This window comes from Cydia amplana, chromosome 5 (assembly GCF_948474715.1).
Source record: "Cydia amplana chromosome 5, ilCydAmpl1.1, whole genome shotgun sequence".
NCBI lineage: Eukaryota > Metazoa > Arthropoda > Insecta > Lepidoptera > Tortricidae > Cydia > Cydia amplana.
Window position 1 is genome coordinate 8,949,900 of NC_086073.1, and position 14,511 is coordinate 8,964,410.

Here is a 14,511-nt window from a genome sequence, read left to right on the forward strand (position 1 = left end):
ATCTTATGCGCCACCGTTCGCGGTTGCCGAAGCGTATCTTAATTCAGCGGTCAAGGGCAGCCCGCGGTGCCGGCACCGGCGTCTCGCCTTCCGCTGCGCTCTGACACTTCTTCATGGAAAACTATCGCTTCCTTCCTGAATTCCGTTTATAGACTTATGGACAGTAGAGGGTCTAAACAAGATGACAATCGTACCGAAATGAAAAAAAAATCGGAATGACAGATCCTACAATTTCCGACAAATTTCCATAAATTAGGTAGGTATCTAAGTTTCGATAGAAGTTTTCTGTCAAAGATTGATATCTCGGATAGGCTCCCAGGAATTACTAAAAATGGAAGCGTTAGTACGCTAGCGGGTTCGAACCCCGGCTCCCGGCTCATACCAAGCAGTTTTTCGAAACTTATGTTCGACCTATCATTTGAGGTTTACCAGTCGCTTTTCGGAGAAGGAATACATCGTGAGAAAACTGTACTCATCCAGTGGTTTCGATCCCTCTGGTTTAGAGGTCATATGGAAGTCGCCTGTGTAAAAAAGTTTGCCTGGGCCAATTCTTGAAGTGAGTGTGCCGAGCGAACTCCTGCAGGCTCCTTAAGTGACCCGTGGCAAAATGCTGGGATAACTACGAAGATGATGATGAGGAATGGCCATAAAGTAAAGGTCAAAAGAGGGCGCTGGGCATAATGAGACGAAACGTGTCAAGAAAAGTTAGGTAGTGCCCGCCACCTTTTTTGTTCGTCTCGACAGATAGACAAGTAATAAGGAAGTGAATTAGAGTTTAGATACTTTAAAATAAATGTAACTTATTTAAATCTGAAATAATTTAATAAATACATCATGAAAATTTAATATCGCAAACACGTTAAAAAGTAACATAAATGTAACTTACATCTCGTCTCTACTTTGGCTATTATTTATAAAAATGATTCTGTAAGTGCGTATGTCCATTCCACAATCTGATGTGAGGATAACATTATGCTTTTCATTCTTTTCCGATTCCTCTGGTACGCTGACTGGCAAAGCAAGTATCGCCGATGTATGGTGGGCCAGTATCACATAATCTTTCCGGGGACTCAGTGCGCGCGACGATACGTTGTAACCAATTTCGTTCTGAAGAATATGACGCACATCCGACATATTCGTTCCATCATCGGCTAGTAACATTTCCAAGATCATTTTTCCGGTAGAAGAATCTGAAATTCATGATTAGTTAAGTTTCTTGTCTAGAGACCCAAATGTGAACCATGTGAATGAACATTCAAAACAATGCTTATTTGTACAGACATACCAATAAGATTATCAAATAAGTTCATCATTACAGGCGACGCATGTTCAACTAAAGCATATCGTAAGGCCTTAACCATCAGCTCATTACGATGTGGAATCATGAGTGTCGTGGTTCGGTAACAGTCGCACGATTCACCACAGCGGCCGGAGCCACAGGAGTCCGTAGGCCAGCTGTAGCTGACTTGTATCGTGTCTAATGGCGAGTCCCAGCGAGGCTGTGTTGCTACTTTTATAAAGAAATCTCCAGGTTCACCCCTGAACCAAATCCAGCTATTGCCTGTTTGGGCGCTTAAACAAATGATTTGCATATATAGTTTATTTTCTTGAACCTCTTGACCACTTTCTTTTGGCAACCCCGGCAAATACATTTCTTTTTCAATAAAACACAGCCGTTGTACATAAAATTTTGGTATCGTATTCTCTTCAAACTTGACCGGAATCGTAGGTTCCGTATCAGTTATATACAATTTATATGTACCAGCAGAAAAAAATGGTGAGCAAACTAGAACGTCAACTTTGTTAGGCCGATACAGAGGCCCGGTAACTCTACATTTTCGGTGAGGAATTAATGCACCTATTAGCCCATGGAGCGTAAATATGATATAAGTATCAAAAATTCTCGTCTTATTGTAACCATGTACAAGGAGAATAGCATTATCTTCCTCGACGAAATATGCTGTGTATTTTATGGTTACATACAATTTCTTGCCATTATCTCCAGCAGCAGCTTTTTCAACGGCAAAGTTATTTTTGTTGTTGTTTAGTATGCTACAATTCAGAATCAAAGATTCTTGCGTTGTAGTACTTATTGCCATTTGTCTCGTTGAAGTCCTCAATATCGGAGGATTAAACTTAACGTAACCTTTTGGTATAAACATAGGCAAAGCAACAAATAAATGAACAGAAAAAAAGAGCATCTGCAAGAAATTTGGGCTTAGAAAGTCTTTACTGGTAATAGGAAAATTAATTTTGAGTTGGTTAAGTGTCTCAATAATTAAACAGGCATTATTAATGATGTCACTTTCTTGTTCTTCTTCATTAACTTCAGAAAATATGGCAAAATAATCCTTCAAAAACGAGCAATAATTCATTATTGCCGATATAACAGCAATGCCGTCGGATAAGTCTGAGGTTATATTAGTAATAAATTTTACTGGTTTATCTTTACCACGTAAATTGATATGTCGATTTCGGATTTGCTCGTTATACCAACCTATCAAGATGTCAACCACGTTCCGAGGTTGGGAAGTTACGCACACGCACTCAAAAAAACAACTGTCCATAATGAAAGCTTTGTAGCTCTGCAAAATGAAGTCGACCCAACTTTGTTTACTTAATCTTTTAAAAAGACTGATATCAGCTAGTAGCTCTTGAGTCAATATTATATCTGCGTTGCATGTTGGAGCAACATATTCACAGTATAAGCTGAACTGTTCGTAACTTAGCAAAAACTTTGCCTGTAACCCCCATAATTCCACGCCTCGAGATTTCAACAAATGAATTACTTCTTTGTACGTGTCATGTATTTCTTTAACGCTTCTGAAAGATTCATCTACGCCAGATCCTCTGAAAAGTAAATCCAGATTATATGAAAATAAAGTACGTTACTAGATGTAATTTATTATTGAGTTAAATAATAAAAAAACCGGCCAAGTCCGAGCCAGACTCAAGCACCGGCGTTTCCGTGTAACTACGAGTAAGCAGATGAGACGCAATTTTTTTGGTGGAAGATTAATTCCTTTACTTGTCTTTAGGACACATATATTGTATTTTATATGCGGTACCCTGAAGGTTGTTAATATTTAGATTTTTATAGGAAATTTGCGGCAGATGGGAAAGGAGTTCTCTTTTAAGGGGTTCTTGTTTCGTTTTGAGGTATGGAGCTTAGATAAACAAGTAACATTGATACTTACGACACCTTATGTATATGTTTCATTAAGGGACCGGCAGCCCGTCTGATAAAATTTAGGAAGGATACATTCATTCCTTTTGTTTTTGTACCACCGCCAGCGCCAGCGCCAGCGCCAGTAAGTGATGATGATATAGCATGAAATGTATCAGGTATCACGGGATACAGATCTCTACGAAATCCTTGTTGAAACATCCACTTCTCGAGAAAATCTACGCAGATGTTCATGTACTCATAAAGGTCTTGTTGTGTATCCAAAGGAAAAAATGGATATGGGTGATCTTCTGGATGTACCAAAATGTTAGAGTGTAGTGTTAGAGGACAATATGTAAAGCAAAAACTGATTTCAATGTCACAACCCGACCCGCATTCGTGGCAACAACTCAGTATGAAATTCTTGAAAGATTGATTTTCACTAAAAATTATAAGTTCGATTGTGACAACTGTGTGATTTTTTTGAGAATTGTTAATTATTTCACATGAAATAAAGTTTGTTGTTACACTACTCTCTTCTTTTGAAACAAAATAAAATCGATCTAAAGTCGATTCTTCTTCGAAAATCACATTAAATGTCCGTCGAATACTAGTCTGTACAAGGCAAGGTGGAAATATTATTCTATAAGTGCTTGGTGTCATGATCGGAGTTTGCTTTCTCCCTGTGAAGGTAAGATTGTAATATGGCATCGTCATTGGTTTATCTAAATACAGTAACGCGGTTGCCACACGTTTACCATGTCCTTTGGGATGAAATTTTACAGACAATTGTGCATCACTTCCTCGGTCTAATTCAAATTTTATGTGAGTGTCGGTTATTATAGAATTGTCTGCTCTTTGCAAGTTCAAACTGAAATTAGGCACCAGTTTCGACGTTAAAATTGCTACATACAAATAATATTTAGAAATATTTGTAATAGTAAACTCTATGATATTATTTCCGTTGGGTTGATAGATCATTTCGAATTCTTCAACAGATATTTGTATCCAGGGTACAGTTATTACCCCAATTATTCGACAAAAACTTATATCTTTGTTTAAGCTCTTTAGTTTCACTTTGGAGTTATTTTTATATTCCCTGAAATTATGAAAAAGTACATTTTAATACAATTTTAATTAATGTGAAGATTAATGAAAATTTGACTAAGATTTCATACTAAATACTAACTCTTCGTGTTCCCCAATGTAATGTCGAAGTTCTGTACTTGAAGATCGATGATCTGGAGGGCCAAGTAATCCATTTATTTTAAAGGGAAGATACATCTCATATTCCCGGCGAAAAATATCATAGACTCTTATAAACACAGTCCTTGACTGACCAGCTTCAATATAAAATTTAAAAATTCTCTGTTTTTCATATCCTACAGCTATATATACGTTGAAAATATTGTCGTCACCTGTGTCTATAACTTCTATAACACTTTGTAGCGTACTGAGGTTTTGAAAAGTGATTGGTACATACGTTACCATATTACATGGTATTCGAGGCATGTAAATATTTTTCGGAGAGATTAGTATTTTTGGCTCCAAGACGTTCCCACTTACAGGCAAAATCAAATTTTCTTTATTGTTTATTTTAACATAAATATCAAATGCAAATTCCAAGACACAGGCTATTTGAACTATGATTTCAAATGTAATTATCATCTTAGGTCGTATTGCTCCACTCATTGGTTCTATCTTGAGTCCAGGAATTAGAGGTTCAACTACATAAAATACAGCAACTTCTCTAGAGGAATTTTCGAGTTTAACTGTTTCAACTGTTTCTAAATTTAGAGCAATATCTTTAAACTGCACATTTGGTTGTAAAAACTTGATAGATAGTTTTCTTGTAATCACACTTAATTCGACCGGAATTACTTTTTTATTATTTGAGTATAACTCTACTTCGTGTACTTTTGACTTCGTAAGTTTGCTAGCATAAATGACGTCAGTCATCTTTGAAGTGCGACTTGGGATTATACTTCTTTTTGGTATTATTTCAAAAGGAGTGTCGGACGTTATACCTTCCCAGTGAATTGTTACAGGAACATTAAAATAATTGGATATTTTTAATGGTACAGAAATGATGAAACTTTCATTAGTGACCATACCAAATTTCAAAAATTTGTCTTGGACCAACACCGTCGGAGTTCCAACTTGAATTTTATATGGATGTTTGCGATGATATTTGTTATCTATCGTGTAATCAAATGTTAGTGTCGCTAAGCCTTCCACAAAACCTCGTCGTAGAACCTTTACCCTTGCTTCTGTAAATGGCACGAGTTTCAGCTTTAAATTTCGAACTTTGTTTTCCGTATACAGGATGTAATCATCCTTACATAAATTTATAGTGATATCGTAATCAGTATTATTTATTATGGTTATATTATCCTCACCATAGGTATCTACACTAACTCTTCCAAAATCAATGGAAAAGGGCAAAATAAAAACATTGAAAACGTCATATGTGTTTACCTTCTTTGAGGGTCTATTGCAAAAATTGTATTTGTTGTTTTGTATTAGGTTTATCTTTACCGATTCTTCTGAATAACACCTAACAGTGCCAGTACAAAAAATTTCTTTTTTGGGAACTATTCTTTTCGACGACTTGGATAGCTGCAACAACTCCATACCCTTAGCTTTTTGTTTTAAATGCTTCTCTATCTCTTCACCTACGTAAGTATATTTAGTTTCAGGTTCAATAAGTTTATGCAATGATTCCACAATTACTATCTTTTGTTTTTTATAAGGTATCACATTCAACTTTACATTAATATTATATATCAAAGAGTTTTCATTTATAGATGACTCAATGAACTCATCGTCGGGATTTTTTATCTTGAAAGTACAACAGTGTTTAAATTGAAAACAGACGGGCTTTATAGAAATAGTGATACATTTACAAGCTTTCGGAGCTATCGTAAAACTAGCCGGAGTGACGAAGAAACCTGCGGCCTTTATGGAGTAAAATTTTGCCGCTATCACGTTTGAGTTGTTTTTAATTCGTACATGCCTGGTCACTGCGGTATTCACGACCACATCTCCAAAATCCACTACATGAGGATAGTGCGCAATGTCACAATATTCATAGTGACCGCAAACGTAGTAACGTCCTATTTCAGAGTGAAATTCTTTATTACAGCATCGAGTACCATCTACACGTATCAAGCGGAGGTCAAACACGAGTTGATTTTCCCCTTTATCGCGTTTTGCTTTGGTAATACATTCGTTACTGGGATTAAAAATTATTTTGATGACGCCATTATTAATTTGCTCGATCTTGTAGGCTCTATGTGACGGAGACACGTCGCGAGCATCCTCAAACTTCTACAAAATAAGCGTAATTAAGTAGGTATAATACACAAAGTTAGAAAGTTGTTTGTAAGTTAAAATTAGTACTACAGAGTCAGCATTAGCTAGAGTAATGTTTTAGAAAATAATTAGTTTAATCAACAGTCACATACAGTCGCCATCAGATATATCGGAGCGGCTAAGGCGCTCACAAATATCTGAACGCGCCTCTATTGTCAGGGCGTTAGAGTGCGTGTTCAGATATTGTGAACACCTTGGCCGCTCCGATATATCTGATGGCGACTGTACACACAATTAGACATTTTCGACCTTAACTAATTTCCTTATTCTGGGCGAGTTCTCAAGTCTATCTAAGCTAACTCTGCATCGCACTGACTATGACGTGACAAAGTGTGGGAGTGCCACAGTTAACGTTATATTTTCATAGAAATTTGCCGATTGTGGCGGTATTTCCACACTTTGTCACTATAAACTCTGTGCAGTTACCATTTTAATAATAAAGCCTCACGTTTACAATAATATATGTGTGGATGTGTGTGCTTCTATATGAGACATAATCCCACTCCCACTGCCTCTCTTACTAGGTACGAGTATTATATGAGATGAGATTATGCCTTACCATCAGTAAACCGTTGCAGGTCGTTTTAAAGTAGGCAGATGTATTAAGATCTATCCCTACGTCCAGATCGATCGATGTCGATAACTCTACAAACGAAGTAGGCACCTCGAGCACTTTAAACCGATCGAAAACATTGTCCGGGTGAAAATGATGACATGGCAACATGTCGGTTTGATATTTAGCCATTTTATAAATTTACATCTTCAAAAAACAACATGCGCACAAAAATAGGTACAAGATAGAATAAATGACATAATTTTATAAATAATCAATGAGTCAAAACATTTGTCATTATTTCTATTTAACCTCAAAACTTACTAACCTCTTTATGACAAATAAGGTCTGCTGAAAATTATAAAAGGTTTGTAGTGGAACAAGTGAAAAGGGTCACGTATAAGTAGGGATATCTTATTATTATTATAATACATGAATGTAAACTACGTTTGACACCATTTTGACACGCAGTTTACATAGTAGGAAATTTTTAAAACTAAAGCAGTTTTACATTTTTAGGGTTCCGTACCAAAAAGGTACAAAAGGAACCCCTATGGTGTTTAAATGAGTATGTTAGGGTTTTTACATAGCAACATTTTAAAACTTCAAAATTGATTAACGATCGCTATAATTTCGGGGTTCCCTTTCTTCACAAGGATGCCAGATGAGTAGAAACGAAGTGCCCTCGCGAACGGGATAACGTGCTGCAGTAATATTGTAGATGGATGTAAGCACCGGGGGTGTGTCGTACGACTCCGCCAAATTAGTTCGGGGCGGGGGAGCTGCCCGCTACCCCGCCAGCCTAGGGGTTTATCAGATTCAGGGGGTAAAAAATGACTTCTCAATGGGAGGTAGCAGGGCGGTGACGAGTAGTCTGCGTCGGCGCGAAGCGAGCGTGGGCGGCGCTGCCACGTGGGGCTTTGTAGCGCGCCGGGACGCCCGCCGCCGATGCCGCTCCGTTTTCACGGCGTAGGTCCCAAAACATTGTTTTTGCAACGAAATGCCTTGAAGAGTGGAGCTGTGTGTACGGACGTAGTGCATTCATGGAAGGATACGGTGACGTTGAGTGCGTGTCTCGTGAAGGGCAGATGGACGCTTTAGAAACAATGCACCCGCTGGATCCGCCGCCACCTGATGTCCTGTTGGCACTGCTCGCGAGGAACAAAGCGTTAGAAGGTGAGACCTTTGCCAGGAATATTGAGTAGTCAAATCAAAGGGTCGTTGGAACTACACAGTGAATAGTCGTCGAACGTCGAGCTGGCCTGATGTAGGTATCTAGATACCTATAGGTAGATTCTTATGAAGCTAACAGAAATGGTCTAAAATTAGGATTTATTTACAATACAATGACAATAAAAATTGTTTTTCGAAAAATGAGTACCTAATTTAATATTTTATGACAAAACCCCTGTTATAGGACAAAACCCCGTAAATATTTTAAGACACTGATATCAGTTTTTAGCAAAGTAGACATCTACTTGCTCTCATAATCATAAAGTACAATGAGATTATGACATCAAGTATCTAAATCACTGCGGTATTTCCGGACCAATATGCCCTTCAAACCTTCAAGAAAAACAGTTAACAACAATATTAGAAAGGTTGTGGCCTTTATGTAAGGATTTCAAAAAAACCGGCCAAGTGCGAGTCGGACTCGCGCACGGAGGGTTCCGCACCATCAACAAAAAATAGAGCAAAACAAGCAAAAAAAAAACAAGCAAAAAAACGGTCACCCATCCAAGTACTGACCCCGCCCGACGTTGCTTAACATCGGTCAAAAATCACGTTTGTTGTATGGGAGCCCCACTTTCTATTTTATTCTGTTTTTAGTATTTGTTGTTATAGCGGCAACAGAAATACATCATCTGTGAAAATTTCAATTGTCTAGCTATCACGGTTCTTGAGATACAGCCTGGTGACAGACGGACGGACGGACGGACGGACGGACAGCGGAGTCTTAGTAATAGGGTCCCGTTTTTACCCTTTGGGTACGGAACCCTAAAAAGTACCTATTGTTATCATTTTTGCGTGAACAGTGTCGTGGCGCCTTTACTGTATACATACAATATACAGTTGTTTAAAGATTTGTCATGTACAATTAAGTAACTATAAGATAGATATGGATTTATAATCCAGTATAAACCGGTAGGTACGTTGCATCTTAAACAAACGAAAATGAAAGATAACTAAAAGCTGTTCAATAAGTGCGCCAAGGTCATTACCAACATAGTTCTTCCTGTTCCTTGTACAATGTACATACTCCAATCAAAGACGTGTAGTAGAATGTGCCAATAATACACCTACTAGGCGTTCTAAAATGTCTCCCTTAAATTGTAGGTACATATAGTACAGTTGCTAAAGTAAAGGGCCCCAAGTTCGTGTTAGTACGTTATTTCGTTAGTTTTGTTTCTGGCGCAAATAATAAGGAATTCAAGTATTTTTTATTTAAATTATACATAATCATGAAAAAAATCTGTATTATTTAATCTCTTCAATAAAATAAATTTTAAAATTTTCAAAATAATTAATTTTTTTTATAAAAATTTAAATGAAAGCTTATCCCTTAACATATTAAATTTAATCTTTAAAAATTTTTTTAATTAAATTTTTAACTAAATCAATTCAAAATTAAATTTTTTTCTAAAAAAATTCGTCGCCGTTTCCGAGATCCCCGAAATATATATATATATAAATAAATAAATAAACAAGAATTGCTCGTTTAAAGGTATTAGATGAAATAATTGTCAATTTTGATAATTAAAAATTAAAAATTAAATATACATATTGTACAACTAAAACATCGTAGCCAGGAAAAAACCTTTACCAGCTATTTAATGTTACGTATTACGTCTTCATTGATTTGCCTAGTAGACAATATTTTAAGTGGGTACAATACTTTTTTCAGCAAAAAAATAATGTCATATAGCTCAGCATATATAAGTGAGACAAGGATAAGGTCGCTAACTTGGTACTACTGTTAATGTTAACCTTTTGTTATTAGTCTTATTGAAATATTCTTCACCAGATTGAACGGGCGCAAAAACCGTAACATTTTAATACTTTGGTCAAGATATACAAATTGAATATGCTTGATTCCACGTCATTTGATCGAAATTGGCTAAAAAAACCTTATCACTTGCATATAATATATAAGGTCTGATAATCTACTCCCATACCAAGAAAAAGAAGTTCCTACTCTATTTTGAATATTATTAACAATATGTGCCAGTACTACATTCAGAATCCCTTTTTTAAAAACGATGTTCATATCGTACGCTACAATTACTGGCCGTCGACACGTGTCGGGGTTTTGAGGCGCACGTGGCGGGGCGGTGTGTCCGTGCCTCAACTTTATATGGGCACAGTATGGGCTTTCACTGACACACCATCGGGCTTCGAGTAATCAAGTTAAGTGCTCTTCACAGTTGTAGGAGCGTCGATGAGCGCTTTTTGATTTTAACGCCAGACAAGGTAATGACCCGCTCCTATTATTCCGATAACGTTGCACTTAGCAAATTGTGCAAACAAGTGCCGCGTAGCTTAAAGAATATACATGTAAACCTATAAATTGAGTATTTGTCTATTTAATTGAGTGTTTAGGTACTTATAGTGTTTATTTTCATGTAATGGTTATCTACTACGTCTTTATATTTATATGTATTTACTACGTCTAGTTATAACGTAATTCTATTGTTACTGAAACTAGTTCACCTTGAGGGTTTATAACATTCACTATATATTTTTATAATACGAGTATGTACTCGTATCCACGACAGAATCTAACTTGGTATACTATGTACTCACTTTAAACAACCCTTAATATATCAGTACTAGGGTTTGCAATCCGGATCCGAAATGTATGAAATTATCCGGATCTGGATTCGGATCCGCGGATACTCCCATACATTTCGGATCCGTCGTGCAAACCCTAATCAGTACTCTTAGCGGCGTGCCAAAAATGTTCATTTGGCTTGCTATTTCTTTGGAATTTCTAGAATAAAGTTCTCAGATGTCTCTAAATAGGCAAGCCGATGGGAAACGAGTTCTATGAACGCTCCGCCACACAAAAAGTAACGGACTTTACTATTTTCCTTTGGATTTGTAGTTCACATCAGATTTGTAGGTGGAATTTCATTATAACGGGACAGAGATTAACCACCAACCAACGTGGATTACATCAGTTTATCAATACTTTCCCTTGGAAAGAACCCCTACTAATACAAAATCATTTGAAAGCCTATGATTACTCGGTTAGGGCGCCTTTAGCCGGCGGCCTACGGTTATTATTTCACTAAACTACATTGTATGAAAAGTAATCATTGTTATTGTAGTGTAATCTGAAATGCGCGTATCAGTCAACAATTGCGTTGGATTTACTTTGGCGTGGGAATTGTGTATTTATGATTTAATATGTATTAGAGAGATTTACCTAGGTAGAGTCAGACCAAGACAAATCTGCAGCAATTTTTATAGCACAGCCGCGCGTTATTTATACGCGTACGTCATAATTTTTGACGAAGTTAGACGTTTATAAAAACTTTTTACAAAAAAAATCAAACCGACTTCAAAAAGGATGAAATAAAATATTATCCTTTTTGAAGTCTATGCGTTACCAACTGATATGTTTGAAGTCGGTGCCAAGCCTAATTTTGTTGCATACCATGATTTTGGTGCGATTCAATAAGGATGTACATTGGATTGTCTTACACGACGACAATGAACGTACTTTCTGTAGGTACAGTTGACGTTAAAAATATGTTTACACTTTTCGCCTTATTACAAAGGAGTAAGGTACAAAAGTGTAAACATATCTTTGACGTCGACTGTACCTAAGAACACACGATCAAACCTTCTTGGCGCAGTCCGTACCATGTTTGTCGGCACATAGTGTAAATCCAATGCATTTTTTTTGCCGTCGTATTTTTTAAAGAACATTTCTTACAAATGTGTGGGATTGGGACTGAGTTATTTCCCGTCCCTTATCCAGAGGACTACATTTCAAAATATAAAACAATTCAAGGAATTTACCTTTTTGCCAAATTTCACCTAAAGCAGTTCAGTTGTTTAGCCATGAAAAGGCGACAAAGAGGCAGACAGAATTACTTGCACATTTACAATAGTTATTACGTATTAGTACAGTTCTAATGGGATTTATAGCCATAAAGCTGATTATTTTTGACTGGTATTGTTACTACTTGGCTTGGCACCGACTTCAAACATATCAGTTGGTAACGCATAGACTTCAAAAAGGATAATATTTTATTTCATCCTTTTTGAAGTCGGTTTGATTTTTTTTGTAAATGGTTTTTATTTTTCCATTTTTAGTTTTAACGCATTGTTAAGAGCGCGACGCATAAATTAAAAACGAAATCACGTTTAACATTGAATTCGTGTACCTATTACTTTAATAAATATGTAATCAGGAATTTTCTCGAGTCCGTCTGGGAAATTATAATTCCTTTCACTATCACTACACTAAATCCATCCTCCGCCCCGCCACTGACCCAATCCCTCAACCCCCCCGATCACTCAACCTCACAGCCCATCAACCCCTGATCCAGGAACCCCTCGACCCTGAAGCAACAGCCCTTCAACCGCCAGTCCCCGACCCCTTAATCCCTAACCCTAACCCCCGATCAGTAGCCTTACCAGCTTACCACGAGTTTGACATTAATATATTCGCTAGCGTGTATGTAACTTACTTTCTTTGCATCTCGCTCGTACTGGCATATTAGTGCGAGCGAGATGCATAAAAAGTAAGTTACGAAGACGTTAATAGCGAATATGTCAATGCCAAACTTGTGATATGGCTACTGATCAGGGGTAGTGTCGAACTCATGGTAAGGCTACAGTCGCACTACATCAAATTGGTGGTTTTCCGAAGCAAATGCTCGAGTTACTTTAGGAAACACCGAAACCACTTTACACGTGCCCTTAAAAATTGAGGAGTTCCCTCAATTCCTCATGGATTCCATCATCAGACCAGAACCAAAAATAATACGGAAACACCTTGGAGGTAACTTCTTCCAAACAAAAAAAGAATTACTCAAATCGGATCACAGGTGCCGGATTAATCGCTGAACATACTACATCATCATTATCATCAAAACAATCATCATCATCAGGTCTACTTCATCAAATTGGTCGTTTTCGGGAGAAAATGCTCGAGTTGCTTAAGAAAACACCCAAATCACCATGCATGTGCCTTTAAAAATTGAGGAGTTCCCTCAATTCCTCATGGATCCCATCATCCCAACAGAACCAAATTAATATGGGACCAACTTGGAGGTAGCTCCTTTCAAACAAAAAAAGAATTACTCAAATCGGACCACGGATGTCGGAGTAATCGGTGAACGTACATAAAAAAAAAAAAATAGCCTAACCCGAATACAGAACCTCCTCCTTCTATGAAATTGAAGTCGGTTAAAAATACCGCTTGCACATCTGGGGGCCGATTTTTGAAATTCGATCGCTCGATTTCGTCACTCGAAAATCGGTGGAAAACGGCGAAATGCTAATTTTTGAAATACGAGCGATCGAAATTTGGAATCTACCGGTATTGACCACTCGATTTCAATTCTATTAGTAGAATTTAAATGCCTACTGCCTAGTAGTGGAGATATTATTTAACGAAATACACGAAATCGAGTAGTCGAAATTCAAAAATTGGCCCCCTGTACCTACTTTAAAAATCGTTGCATAGCTATCTTGGTCTGACTCTAGATAGGTATTTACCTACTTAACCGCGCCACCACAATAGTCGAATTTATTTTTTTACCTGTAGCCTACCTATTTTTATATTTGGTAGATTGGACCACTGTAAATGATTAATATTTCCTTCATCCCTATTAAATACAACTTAGGTATAGGCCATCGGTTGATTATAATTATCAAATTCCCACAATATCAAAGGCGTGAGAAAACGTTGGCTCCACGGTAAAACAACTAATTCGTGAAGAGTCCAGAGACGTCTCCTATTATATTATCACATTAGAACCGGAAGTGGCGCGTGGCGGCGCGTGCGACGCCAATCGCTTCCTTCCGGTGCCACCGCACTCACACGTGTTTTGTTACCTGAACCGATTTAAACGTGTTATCATTGTTATCATGTTATCAGAGCACTTATAACATATGTTTTAATCACGCAACTGATTTAAATGCTTCTTTTTTCTACTCGTCGACTGCAATGCTTGAATTAAGACTTCGTATTCGCTAGGTGCACGACTGGTGCTGCCCTCATTTTGGCAGACTTTCTACGTTAAATCTTATGGAGTAAAATTAGTTCAAGCGGCTGCCGCTAGTACTAATGGCGGACATTCCATAAAATTACCTGTGTTTGTGACGATCAGTGCCACTTCCCCCTCCACCGACTTCGCACCTGGCGAATACCAAAGTGAAATCGCATACTTTTTTTACT

At 37.4% G+C, this 14,511-nt stretch overlaps 4 protein-coding genes across 4 annotated transcripts in view; 2 read left to right on the forward strand and 2 right to left on the reverse strand.

The window, feature by feature from the left end:
- The window catches only part of LOC134647978 (probable 26S proteasome non-ATPase regulatory subunit 3), a 174,495-nt gene that overhangs the window by 56,618 nt on the left and 103,366 nt on the right, over positions 1-14,511 (reverse strand). The gene's annotated exons all lie outside the window — the stretch shown is intronic.
- Positions 1-14,511, forward strand: part of LOC134647983 (cysteine desulfurase, mitochondrial) — a 79,937-nt gene that overhangs the window by 20,931 nt on the left and 44,495 nt on the right. The gene's annotated exons all lie outside the window — the stretch shown is intronic.
- Positions 819-7,376, reverse strand: LOC134647934 (uncharacterized). Its single transcript, XM_063502318.1, has 5 exons — positions 7,101-7,376; positions 4,356-6,496; positions 3,198-4,265; positions 1,286-2,850; positions 819-1,190 (listed from the first exon to the last, which is right to left on the reverse strand). Exons 1-5 carry the CDS (start codon positions 7,284-7,286, stop codon positions 883-885), a joined length of 5,268 nt encoding a protein of 1,755 aa, XP_063358388.1. The 5' UTR covers positions 7,287-7,376; the 3' UTR covers positions 819-882.
- Positions 7,692-14,511, forward strand: part of LOC134647988 (LIM/homeobox protein Lhx3) — a 66,933-nt gene continuing 60,113 nt past the window's right edge. Inside the window, exon 1 of the mRNA XM_063502414.1 lies at positions 7,692-8,270. Within this exon, the coding sequence (XP_063358484.1) occupies positions 8,138-8,270 (133 nt within the window). The 5' untranslated portion in view covers positions 7,692-8,137. The remainder of the gene's footprint in view (positions 8,271-14,511) is intronic.